The sequence below is a fragment of the Aulonocara stuartgranti genome, assembly GCF_965226115.1.
Source record: "Aulonocara stuartgranti genome assembly, chromosome: 16".
NCBI lineage: Eukaryota > Metazoa > Chordata > Actinopteri > Cichliformes > Cichlidae > Aulonocara > Aulonocara stuartgranti.
In genome coordinates this window covers 17,201,814-17,214,869 of record NC_138952.1, presented here as the reverse complement: position 1 = coordinate 17,214,869, position 13,056 = coordinate 17,201,814, and the positions used below count along the sequence as shown (strand labels likewise).

Sequence of the window (13,056 nt, the reverse complement as noted above, 5' to 3'; positions counted from 1 at the left end):
AACAACTTGGATTTATATATAAAAAGAAAGCTAAATCTGAGTGTACTTGGTGTGTTTTATTGTCAGTGAATTGACGCCATTTTTAAACTGTAATTACTTATTTTAATGTGAGCTTTGTGAAACAGAAAGCACTACAGTTTACATTTTAAGTAGTAGTAATATTATTAATAGTATCACAACAAATAGACAAAACAAATTTCCCACGTGTGGGACTAATAAAGGTTATCTTATCTTATCTTATCTTACAACAAGCAGGACACTGTGGGACAGTCTAAAAACGACAGGCTACTTCGCTGGTTATTTAACAATAACAATAGCAGGCTAATAATAATAAAACGACGAGGCTCAGAGACATGCCCTTTAAAGGAAAAAACCATCTGTGAAAGATCAGTGTCTCTGTTGTTATTTTCTCTGCATTTACACGGTGGGCTGGGTCTGCTTCTGCCTTCAGAAAGCCTTCCCTCTAACGATTAAATTTGGCTTCTCCTTTGTGCAAATGTGTGACATATTGCTGAAATATGGGGCCTGGGAGCTGTCAGGAGATTTCAAAATCAGTATAAGGGTGCTGCAATAACCGATTAGAAAAATGGGGCTTTCAGGTTTTGGAACTATTAAAAGTAGAGCGCTCTTCTTCACACACGTTCATCAGGGCATAAGACGTTTATGATATAAATCAGTAAAAACATGGACAATGGTATGGACCTTGCCTTGTCTACGTGTTCCAGCTGTGAATAGGCTGCTTTAGCTGAGACTTAAAGGACAACATCGCCCTCTAGCGCTCCCGGTATTCTTTCCAGGGGCCCTGAAGCTCCAGTAAAGGTAAACAGATTGCTTTTAGATCTGCAACTTTCTGGATTCCTGTTTTAATCAACAAGTTCCACTGAAGGTGGTTTAAGAACAAAGAAAAACAAAGCGTGTTAGCTCCTGCCCGTAAAGTACAATTAAGACACGTGCTCTTCTTGACCATTTCAGTACACAGTCCCATCAGAAGATAAGACTGCACCACACAGCAGTCAAAGTTAAGTTTTTTTTCCCATCGGTGGGAAGTGCAATTGATGAATACACGTGACCATTAAGGTGGGGGGTGATTTCCTCTAAAACAATTCATCGACCAGACACCCCATGGAAAAGTGTCTACACTCTGTTTGTCAGCAACAGACGCAAACACCCAGGAAAAAGGGTTTTTCAAAGGAGAGCGTAATTACTGGCCAGGCCCATAAAGTAATTTAGGCCAGACGTCTAGCCATTTCTATAGCTTTATTGGACCGCGGTTCTTCCTGCTTTAAAGTAATTGTTCGTACAAGTTGGACCATAAATTGGAAATTCGCCGCAACACCTCTCCCAATAGCAAACATTTTATGACTTGGAGCACTACTTTTCAAAAAAACACTAAAATCTTCCGTTTTTTAAAGTTATTTTTAAAGATGTTTTAAATAATATTTAGTGGGGGGTTAATATAATTTTAATATGTGGGCTGCTAATAAGAACATCCAGCCATTACATATTTAATATTATGTTAAATAGTGCTGTTCTCTATTAGGTTACATGGCCTCGATAAACCGCATTTGGATAAGTAAGGCCTTAGGGGATATGCTTTGGTCTAATACAAATAAATTAAAGAGCAAGGTGCTTACGTCAACATGTCAAAAATACGAATAAAGGATAAAATCTTTATGCATTTATTTTTGATTTAGACTAAAGGGAGATTTTTCCTTTCCTAAACATGGCACCTTGTCATGAACTGTATGAAAGCTTAAAAAATAATTTAGGAGGTTTTAAAAACAAAGATTTTAAGCAAAATGTCGTTAAAACTGGGTAAATTCTGGCTTTACTAAAACTGCGTCCCGTGTGTGTAGTGACATAGACAGCAGTCGAAGTAGTTGCTCTGAATTCTTTTTATATTTATATATATATATATATACACACAACTCCAAATAACAGCAATACACATACATGTTTCCTGCTGCGTAAACATCCCACTTTGTTGCGTAAAACTTTCAGTTGGCTTGAAACATTGTTCGACAAATCCTCTGTGGGTCTCATCAAGGCAAATTTTTTGCACGTGTGATGCATATTTGGCCAAATAACCCCAGAACGCTGACACTTAATAAATGTTAAAAAAAAAATAATAATAATAATAATAATAATAATAAGATTAAAAAAAATAAAATGGCTAAGGAGGCTCCTATCAAAAATCATTATAATTGTTCACATGGCTTCCTTGGTACAAACGTCAGAATGTGTGAAACGGCACCAGCACCGGACTTATAGCTGCTCCTTGCCGTTCCTCTCTCTGTTCATCTTCTTCATTTTCATCCTCCTGTTCTGGAACCAGATCTTCACTTGTCTCTCCGTTAAACTGAGTATGCGAGCGACTTCATAGCGCCGGTCTCTTGTCAAATACATGTTGTAGAGGAACTCCTTCTCTAGCTCTAAAGTCTGATATTTTGTGTAGGGACATCGCTTCTTTCTCGTCGAGCGTGCGTGAATCCAATTTGCTGCAGGGTTACCTAAAGACACATAAAGTAAATACACATGTGATTAGTTGTTTGGTTTTTCCCCTTTTTATTGTAACCTTTAATAAACCATAGCCATTGTTTTTACTTAATGGGGCTCAGAGACTTGCGGTCGGTTTCATTGAAGCAAAAGAAAATGAGAACTGTTGCCTGTTATGTCCAAAGAGGACTATTTCGATTACATGATTTCCTGTTTGTACCGATTGCCCCCGTGCACCAACAGAGGGGAATAGATCTGTACTTAGGTATAAAGTCTCTTTAGATGCAGTCTTATCGAAATATTAAGTTGTGTATCTATTTCGGGTGTCCCGTGACATGAAAAACATTAGGATCCCTGCAATAACCCTTGTAGGGCGGGTTCTCCCCTTTCGGAGCAACAGTATAGTACGAGACACTTTTATAGGTTAGTAAAACCTCCAGTTTTACACACCCGGCTCATACAGTTCTTAAAGTTGTAAATCAGCACCGGCTATTTCGTTTACTTACTTGGGTCAAGTTTTTGTTTTTCCTCTTTGGGTTCGCTGTGGCTCGAAAGCTCACTTCCACTGTGTTCTTTGGTTGTTTTTTCTGGACACTCCGATACTCCACACGTGAATTCGCCAGCAAGCGGCCGAGCCTCCGCTTCCAACGTGTCACAATCTGAAGATTTAGCTGGCAAGACCTCTGGCTTTGTCCCGTACGACCGACTGCTGGAGGGGAATCCGGCGAACGAAACGTGGTTCGAAATGGGGTCCATCCACGGTCGGACGCTAACGTATCTCCCGTCCGACGCAGGCAGATGGGACTGGTGGTGGTGGTGGTGGTGCACATATGGATGATAAATCCCCTGAGGATGAACTGAGGACCAGGACGGCGAGAAAACAGCGGATTTCGGTGCAAAATTACACGAGGAAAAGTCTGCGTTGTCCCCAGCACCTGACGGCCTCGGGGTCATCGCGTGTGGAGCCTGAATAAAGCGAGCACCGTACACATCCTCCGGCTCCTGCCCCATTATAGCGTCCACATAGCAGTTACTGAGAGTGCCACTGGAAGACATTTTTGATGGCTTCCTACTCATATAATAAGGGTTGCACTGTTACGGGAAGCTTCCCTTTATGAACAATCATAGTATTTTTGCTGGCCCGCATCTACAGGGATTGGTTACATGGATCACGTGGTCATATTTACCAATACAGCGAGTAAATCAATCCTGCCCTTGCTCACCCCCCCCCCCCCTTTTTTTTTCGTCAGGTTTAATTTAGCTTTTCATTTCTCAAATAATAAAAAGCCCATTCTGATGTGACTAGTGGGAGAAAACTAACGCTCAAATAAAATGCCCCTTTTTTAATGAAGATGTGAGGATGTTTCAACAAAACCTACAGTCTGTTGTTCTGTTTTTTAAAGGAGTAAGAAACATTTCCACCAAAAAGCACACACGGCGTCCAAAAACACGGATTCCTTCTGTCTTAATCCTTCAAGGGGGAAAAAGCTCTTCTAATATCGTCCTGTCCCGATACCCTCAATCCCAGTAAAATGGTTTATGGACTTACAGAGTCCTCGTAAAATAGATGTAATAACATGTTGTAAAATAAAAAAGACGCCATTTCAGCTCACAGTGCGGTGTATCCATTGTTAATATTTTGGCAAGGAAACGTATTTTCTGAGTTGGTTTAATTTTTTTAAGTTGAGGCGGAAACAGCAGCAGTCGTGAAATTATTATATTCATTGAAAGGAGAGTAATAATGTATCAATAAATGTTTTACGAGGTGCGTGTGATTATACATGCCGTCAATAAAAAAAAGTCTTGGAGGAGTCCATGTGTGTATTGCTCTCTGAAAGGTGTAATTTAGCACCAATAGCCTGCACATCTTGCCATGTTTCTTCTTCTACTTTTTTACCTACTTTTTTCACTATGTCATTTTCTCGCACTGTGTAAGGCAGAATGTCTCGACCTTCAGTGAACACTTGGAGATAAGAACTAGGTCAAATCTGAGGAGGGGATCAGAAATTGTGTTACGTTATCAGACGTTTGAAAAAGATTTGTGGCAAGCTAAGAAGGCCACACGAAGTTATTTTGTAGATGAAAATGAAGGCTGATTTCGCCACGAAGAAAGGGAGAGCCGAAAGTAATTTACTCCGTCCTCTAATCCTTATAGGCAGTGAGTTTAATTATAAACAGGCCTGCACGCAAAAGCTAAACCAACTTTATTCCATTACACAATCAGCCATCTTCGCATGATTTTGCTGAGCTTTTTCTTTTGCATCCAAATAGACTTTAAAGGAATTCTATCTTGTTATTCATACTAATTTTACTTAGATTTTATTTTTAAGTCGTTTTTAGCCAGAATTTGCCTTCCTCGAGTAGCCTACGCGTAAATGAGCGTGAGAATATATTTTCTGAATTTAAGAAGATTACTGTTTCGGCTCGTCTTCAGATGAAGTTGCGGCATAATTACAAACGTTTGGCGAAACTGGAAACACAAATGAGGGACGCGTTCACACTGTTTTGCCTGCTGTTTTGTGCAACAAGCTTGGAGGAAATTGTTCTTTTTCTTGCCTTTTCCTGCTCGGAATGGGACTGTTTTTTGAAGGAAAACAATGCTTGCGTCAGTGCAAATTAATTTCGGATACTCACAGTGCTGCTAAAACTGAGGCAGGCTATTTGCCGAGCAGAGACCGTGTAGCACGGACAAATCTAAAACAAGATCCTTTGACAATATATTTATTGCAAGATACATGCCACAAACATGCAATAAATTCACAGATTGACATTGTTTTGTTCTGTATTTTTTCCATCACTTTAAAGCCCATAGAAACATTTCACTATCGAGCACACGGCTTGCACTTACTCTTAAACAAATGTTGCACTAGACGACAATAAATGTGCTTTCATGACTGAAATAGAGTAACCTTTTCCACAGCTCGGCCGGATACCCATGTCTTTTTAGTAGAAGAGAAGCACCCTCCAATAATTTAAGACCACAAAGTGTTACCCTGTGATGAAACAAAACAAATACAGGACGCCACGCAAAATAATAATAATAATAATAATAATACAAATAAAAAAATACTAAGATTGGCAATACAGTCACAGTTTTGTTGATTTTGAGATAAATGTCCAATGCCAGCGAAGCATCAATATGTGAAGGACGAGGAGGAGGAAAGACAGCTAACACATGCAGCCTCACGAAAAGGTGAGATTTGAGGTCAGTTCACGGATGCGGTTTTCCCTGTTCATTTTCTTCAGCTTCATCCTGCGGTTCTGAAACCAGATCTTGACCTGCCTGTCGGTCAGGTTAACGCTCCTGCTGATCTCTAGGCGGCGCTCTCGGGTCAGGTACATATTGAAGAGAAACTCTTTCTCCAGCTCCAGGGTTTGGTGCTTTGTGTACGGGCACCTTTTCTTTCTCCCACTTTTTGCTGTCAGCCAGTTGTTTGTGAGAGTGTCACTCTTGCAGTCTGCAGGGATTCAAATCAGAGAGATCAGAGTTTTATTTTTTATTTATTTATTTTTTATTCTTTTAGCGACGCACTGAGCGTCCTCTCGAACAAAAAGCTCATCAGTTGCTTTGGATTTCACCTCTGGGAAATAACGCACAACATTTCCCTGAATAAATAAAATGCATGGGTTGTTATTAGTCACTCACATGCCATCACTAATAAAACAAAAATGAAATGAAACCCCAAATGATCAACCCGCACACGAGGAATACGTGTGTATATGGCCTGATTTTTTTTCTGTAAATCCTGATTTAAATGGTGAATTAATATGAATCGTGTAAGATTTCATAAGGAATTTGACATATTTTACTAATTTTGCAAATTGTCAAAACTGGATTGGGATTAGGGTGAGATTTCTCCTCATCATTTTTCATCTTTTTCCAAAACTTAAAAGTTCACACATTTGCCAAACAGATGTTAGAATTAATCAGTGGAGCTTGATTTAACGCTTCAATTTATGAAAGCTGTGCAATATGCTCACATAAGACAAGATTATGCATAAAAAAAACTATGCATATACTTTAAATATCCAAAGAACAGGAGGACATAGGCTTCATGCTGCATGGTAAAACCATTCTCTGTTGCCTATCAGTGCAACCTGAGAAAGACTCTCATTAAACATTACGACTTTAGGGTTGTTTGTGTTTTATACTTGGTTTTATGATGCTGGAGCCTTCTCAGCACCGCGCCACGAGATAAAAGCTTTCATTACAGCCAACCCACCTTTCCCTTCCTTCTGTAGCAGCTCAGGACTGGACACAGGCGCTTCCACTGAGCAGTTTTTCTCCTCCGAGCCCGACTTGGGATCCGGGCTTTCTACGGGGACCGGCGTTCTTGCGGTTTCCGGGTTTTGCGAAGCGTCCTCAATTTTTTTATCCACCTCTGAGAAATTAGAAGATGCCGACGAGGGCTGCGGTTTCGGGGTGACCCGGCTGAGCTGCATCAGTGTCGCGTTTGGACTCGGTGCTTCATGGCAGTAGTTTTCCTGATGCTTCCCGTTCGCATAAGTTTGGCTCAGTCTGAAATAGCCGGGAACCGGGATCTCGGGACCATCGACCGGACACGATTCAGGAATAACGTTAGAATATGCGGGGACTTCTGAAGAGTTGACTTTTTGTACTCTCTTATCGGAGTACATGCAGCAATTACTCTCTTCCTTTATGCTCTGTGAAAATGTACAGTTTGACATCTGATTGGGAGGCTCTATTCTGCAGGGTCTGCTCGGATCAGTCCAGTTATCTATCTGAGGTATGTACGAGTGGACGTTCATGCCCATATTTTGGTGGTTGACCTCCCCTCTTTTGCCGAAAGACGGCAGGAGTCCACAGGTTTGCATTCCGTAAGTTCCCATTTCTGAGCCAGACGGCATGTACATGTTGCTGTTGGAGTAAAAGCTGTCCGTCCTGCAAGCACCAATTAAAGAGTCCACTAAAAATGTATTTGCCACAGGAGAGCTACTGGAGAAGGACATTTTTTGAATTTAAGTTCTTAGGAGGAGAGAGATGTCCTTTGTAAGCTGACATATCTAGGAAAAACAATCTGTAAGTCAGGATGCCTCCCAACCACATGACAAGCCCACCAATGAGATTTGAAAATGGCCTTGAGACGCAGCCTCCTCTCTCTGCACACACTCGCACTGCGGATGCAGACGTGGTCAACAGCGACACCTACAACACGGACTTGAAATTGGTTTTTGCAGAGAGTCGCGCACGTTTCCAATGGGCATCGCGGGACTTGGAGACTTATTCGCGAAATTGAAAGAAATGCGTCGAAAGGACCATTTGAATCCCAACAAAAACTGCTCGCCTTCAATCTAGTCTCAGATTTATAACGACAGACGCGCTGTGAAGTGTTTAAGTGTTTATCAGTGCACCAACTTGAAGAATATGCGTGTCTCTTTGTGTGGAAGACATTCTCGAGAGAGAGAGAGAGAGAGAGAGTGTGTGTGTGTGTGTAGGTGTGCGTGTGTGTAGGTGTGCGTGTGTGTAGGTGTATGGGGAGGGGGGTGGGGGTGCCTGCATGGCGCATAGGCGACAACTGCAGACTATTTGGAAAAAATTTAGCAGCTCTGCTGATTATATTTTTATTTAACCTTTCACACTTCACCCGCTGTAATCATTAAGAGTGCTTTCCCTGCATATATGCAGCATATGTCTCGATTGTATTTGTATTAAATATGTAACAAAAGAATAAACTAAATATAAATGTAACGCTTTCTCCTTTCATCTATTTAAATTTTGGTCTTTTTTCATTATGATTTGACAATTTATGAAAGGCTTATTGTTGTTGATGTTTTTCAATTAAGGCACAGAATCTCTCTATTAAAGAGGAAACGATTTCCTGGAAGATATCAGCTTTTAAAATACCCAGAAGATCCATAAGATGATGTGAAAGGTGGACACATACCTTTAACAAATTGAACTCACAGACTGGTAAAAACGTGAAGGTCAACGTTATAGCTTTCGCAGTCGTTATTACACACTTCACACTTAATCCATGAAGCTATTTCTCCAGGATTATCATATCTGTGCTTTCGTTTAACGTATTTGACGCTCAGAAGCAGAGTTCAAAATGACTTGCTTGACCGTGGCTGTGCTCACAGTCACAGTATTCTCTAAATACCTCAGTGTTTTCGCTCGTAAGGAAGGCAAACGTGTACTGCCTGTTAAACTAGAGAGGAAAAAAAACACTGTCCACGAAATTATTCATGATCACAAATCAGAGGTCATGCCAGTAATTGCCACTGACTCTAACGGCCTTTACAAAAAAGTGTAACACTGGGAATCCTTATGTGTTTGATAGTAATGGCACAAGCTTGAAATAATTATACAGTGTGTAAGAGAAGATGTGTAACGTCCGTTTGGCTCTCTTTAAGGCTCTTCGATATTTATAGTTGGCTGTAAACAAACACGTGTGCTATGCAAACGGGATTGTCAAAAAAGAAAAACCTAGAATACCATATGCAGCAGTTATAGCTATTTAAATAAAGCTTTACAACAGTTAAATGAGGCAAATGATAATGGATATATATTTTTTCTCTTTTTTAATTATCATGTTTCCAATAATGTTGCAAAGATAACATTTTAACATACAATAAAAAAAAAAAACTCATTTGGAAGCCAGTATGTTCTTCAGGCAAAATCAACAATTTATACATCACATTGATCCAAAATATATTTTTAAGTCAAATGGTCCGAAGGATACGTACACTCGTTGACATCATTGCTGTCATTATTAGTCTTGTGAACAGTGGAAATATTAACAGTGATAATTTAAAGAAAATAACAAGAGATTCACTTGTATTTAAAACATTGGAGTAGAGCGCGTAAATTTAAAAAACGAAGAAAAAATCTAAAAACAAGAAAAAAAATACTGGCTGATTTTAGTTACAAGCAAAACAAGAAAGCTTAAAAACTGCGACAATACTCGGTCTTTATTCGGAGTACCTGTACCTTTTTTCAAAGTAAATAGCTAGACTCAAATAGACGAGAATTTGACAATGAAAATAAAAGAAACAAACGTTACATATATATGTTACATATACATATATATATTTGAACAGAAATACATATATAGCAAATGTGGGTCAATATTCACTGCTCCTTTTAGCATAAACATGAGATATTACTGGGCTTCAGGCCCATGCGGCCCTCAGGTAAAGGTCTAAGCCTTTATGATGCGGATCACAAACAAAGAAACAGAACAGAATTAAATTCCTGGTGTCATTTCCATACGCATGACAATTATTTGAAATTGTGTTTGCTGTTTTCATGAAACTCATGAGGAATTTCATCCCTTCAGAGAAGCATTTAGCAAAATGTAATGCGCTCTCTGATTAACAGTGTTCTTATTTTCTTTAAGGAAACTCAAGGCTCTCGTTTTGTCGGTGTTTTTTTTTTATCAGTTCATTAAAAAAGAGGATTAAATACTTTGAAGGGAATGAGTCTTTAAATAAAAAAAACAGCAACATGCAAACCATGCTGAATTTAGTGGACTGGAAGAAGTAATAATTAAAATAGAAATGTAAACAAACAGCTTGCTGAACTGATTATTCCCTCACTGACAGGCTTTCATGTGGGGTTGATGCTAAATTGACTGCATGGCTGTAAAAACTGAGAGTGCCCTCTTGTGGCTACATTGAGAATTGAAGTGAAACGCCCCTCACAGTTGGTAATGCAATTGCACTGCAGGACAAGCTGAGCACCCTTCTAAATGCTTAATGAAACCTCAGTTTTCTAATATCCTTTTGGGGAGGAAAACGGTAAATGTAACCCAGGTGGTACTAAATTAGCAAAAATCAATCTATAGAGGTTTTCTTTTTCTGACACTAAAAAAATGGGAGTAATTTTTGTTGCATAAATGAGCGATCGCCTATCTTTTAACAAATGAATTATCAATAAAGCGGCTGTTTTGTCCGAAATTGGTGCATTTATTTAGTTCGTCCCCCCTACTGGTTACAAAAAAAGGGAAAGAAGGATATACAGCACCTTATATTTTTATGGAATTAAAATTTTTTTCACTTTTTGCAGAGGCAGCTTGATGGTTCGTGTATGGTGAAGCTACACAAAGATGGAATCGCCTTACCTACACAAGGAAGATCGTACAAATTTCGTGCTATAAGCTCACTTTGCGTTTCTTTCTTCTTCGCAGATTCAGAGCCATCAAAGAAACATATATCCAATTTATAATACTGCAAAAGGAGAGAAACATGAAAAAGAAATACTTATCCTTCTAGAAGACCGGCATGGTTACAATATTTTCCATTGTCTTCCATTTCTTTAGTTGCAAGTGCCCCAATATGCCAGCATGAGCTAAATATGGAAACGATGCGCAGAAATTCTCAAAGCATTTCTAGCCTGGAGTTAAAGTACTTTAAGACAGGAAGGAGAATCAGTCCTCATGTGGTCTGGGGGTTGGGACACCAAAGTCCAATAGCCCCCTATTTAGACATTTACAGCTACTTTTATTATAGTGTCTAGACGGTTCAAGGTTTAGTAAACAATCAAGTGTTTCAAAGCAAAGGAAATAACGGGACATTACAGTACTGCAAGCGCCTAAATTATTCCGAAATCTTTCCTGATGTAAAGTTTTTTTTAGTTTAGTTTAGTTTTTTGTAAAACTTCCTTGTGATCGGTTTCGTGACAGCATATTTATTTTCGTACTTTTATTCACACCACAATTTGCATTGCATGCGCCTTACAAATATACATTCAGAGAAGAAAGAAGCCTACATATATTTAATATAAATTATTTCGAAGCACAGCTCGCAATTTGCGGAAATTTCTGCTACCGATAACGCAAAAATATGAGAATACAAATAAACGCAAGAGTTGGTGCAAAAATTCGAATGATACAAAATATTGGCAAATAAATTTTTTAAAGCCAGATTTTTGTGAAATCAACTGTTAATCACAGCTGACCATGAAGCCACTTGGAAAAGTGTTTGCGATTTTTCCTCCGTGTGTGAGTGTGTCTGTGTGTGACATGCCAGGTATCAGAACAAAGGATTCCCAGTGAAATACTGTAGACGGTCGCGGTTTAGCTTTTTCTCTTTCATTCTTCTGTTCTGAAACCAAATCTTCACTTGCCGATCTGTCAGGTTTAACATCCTGGACAGCTGGAGTCGCTTCTCTTTGTTAATGTACACATTGAAGAAAAACTCTCGTTCAAGTTCTCGGATTTGGTATTTGGTGTAGGGACACCTCTTCTTCCTGGACTTGGTTGATGAACCTGTGGAAGACAAAAAAAAAAGTTTTCCCAGATTTTACATCAAATGCCAAAATTCCCAAATGTGAAATATAGCAAAGAGAGCAGATTAATAGATTTACTTCTTTATTTCCGAAAAAAAACTTCCTCATCCACACACACACACACACACACACACACACACACACACACACACACACACACACACACACACACACACACACACACACACATGAGCGTAGACTGAAATAACCAACACAGGTATTCCCGTGAAAATTAGTCAATATTGCGCAAATGATCATCTACATGTTGGTGTTTGGTTACTTTCCACTACATCCCAGTCTGCATTTCCTCACTGTATTTCTATATCTGCACAGCACTAAAATATAAAATATAGAGTCACAAAAAATTCCTCTAATGTCCTATCAAAACAAATCAAACCTGGCAACAAGGTATTATTATTGGACACAAGGAGGCCTTTAAGTATGGTTACTTAACGGTCTCCCATTGTAAATACCTTTACAACCGTAAAGTAAATCTTATTGGGATATAAAAGCTTTTGCATGCTTATAAAGAAGCATATAACCCTGCACGGTCACGGCGGTGGAAATGGCGCAGTCCAGACCCTCAAAAGTCTGGACTGTTCATCTTATGTCTAACACACATAGGAGTATATCCTTACTGACTTACTTTGCTGGTTGATCTTGTCGCTGCAGTTGGAGGACGAGTCCTCGTCGACGTTCCCGGTTTGATCAGCTTTGTGTTGTTCTACTTTGGTCACAGCCTGATTGTTATTCGCAGCATCACCCGGAACGTTATAGTCTGTCTTTTGTTTGGGGAGCTCCGCGTTAGGCTTGTCCGAGTTAGGAGTGTCAAAAAACTGGTCGAAGCCCTGGGGAAGAACCCCATTTCGACCCACGCTGGTAAAGAAATTGCAAGGCGAGCCTGTCCCTCCGTGGTGGCCATACAAGGACTCGTTTTTGAATATCACATCCGCCCTGCTGCTGGAGGACTGGATTAAGTCCCGGTGCATTATCTCGTCCGTTGAGTAGTAAGACGTGTAATTGCCCCTGTAGTGCCATTTGGGATGGTCCAGTCCGTAATCCCTGAAAGCGACTTCTCGAACAGGTTGGACTTGAGCTATGTTGGAAGAATAGGGGAAATTAATCTGACACGAAGTCGTCTGGGGTAGAAAGGAGGAGACTGATGTAAAATCGGGCGACGAAACGTAATAAGTGCAGCTCGGTAAAAACATATTTGACGCACAGCTGCGATCATCATATTCCGTCATATCTCCTCTTCAGTTTTCCTCTCTGCAACAGAGGAAAGAATTGGCAGCTTTGCTGTGTTAAAC

General features: G+C 39.7%; 3 protein-coding genes across 3 annotated transcripts; all 3 read right to left on the bottom strand.

Moving 5' to 3' along the window:
* Positions 1 to 1,880: 1,880 nt before the first annotated feature.
* Positions 1,881 to 3,702, bottom strand: hoxd9a (homeobox D9a). Its single transcript, XM_082509446.1, is given in 3 exon segments — positions 1,881 to 2,510; positions 3,003 to 3,567; positions 3,569 to 3,702. Coding segments are annotated over 3 exon segments (885 nt in total). The 5' UTR covers positions 3,644 to 3,702; the 3' UTR covers positions 1,881 to 2,265.
* Positions 3,703 to 5,203: 1,501 nt separating this feature from the next.
* Positions 5,204 to 7,566, bottom strand: hoxd10a (homeobox D10a). Its single transcript, XM_082508087.1, has 2 exons — positions 6,720 to 7,566; positions 5,204 to 5,954 (listed from the first exon to the last, which is right to left on the bottom strand). The coding sequence occupies exons 1-2, from the start codon at positions 7,465 to 7,467 to the stop codon at positions 5,680 to 5,682; spliced, it is 1,023 nt and encodes a 340-aa protein (XP_082364213.1). The 5' UTR covers positions 7,468 to 7,566; the 3' UTR covers positions 5,204 to 5,679.
* Positions 7,567 to 9,106: 1,540 nt separating this feature from the next.
* hoxd11a (homeobox D11a) lies at positions 9,107 to 13,056 on the bottom strand. The gene is made up of 2 exons (XM_082509290.1): positions 12,393 to 13,056; positions 9,107 to 11,726 (listed from the first exon to the last, which is right to left on the bottom strand). Exons 1-2 carry the CDS (start codon positions 12,991 to 12,993, stop codon positions 11,491 to 11,493), a joined length of 837 nt encoding a protein of 278 aa, XP_082365416.1. The 5' UTR covers positions 12,994 to 13,056; the 3' UTR covers positions 9,107 to 11,490.

Excerpts from the sequence above, each read along its gene's own strand:
- hoxd11a (XM_082509290.1), bottom strand. The coding sequence starts at position 12,993 with ATGACGGAATATGATGATCGCAGCTGTGCGTCAAATATGTTTTTACCG. Across the intron at positions 11,727-12,392 it reads CGACAAGATCAACCAGCAAA|GTTCATCAACCAAGTCCAGG; the intron begins GTAAGTCAGTAA and ends TGTCTTCCACAG.
- hoxd10a (XM_082508087.1), bottom strand. The coding sequence starts at position 7,467 with ATGTCCTTCTCCAGTAGCTCTCCTGTGGCAAATACATTTTTAGTGGAC. Across the intron at positions 5,955-6,719 it reads GCTACAGAAGGAAGGGAAAG|ACTGCAAGAGTGACACTCTC; the intron begins GTGGGTTGGCTG and ends GAATCCCTGCAG.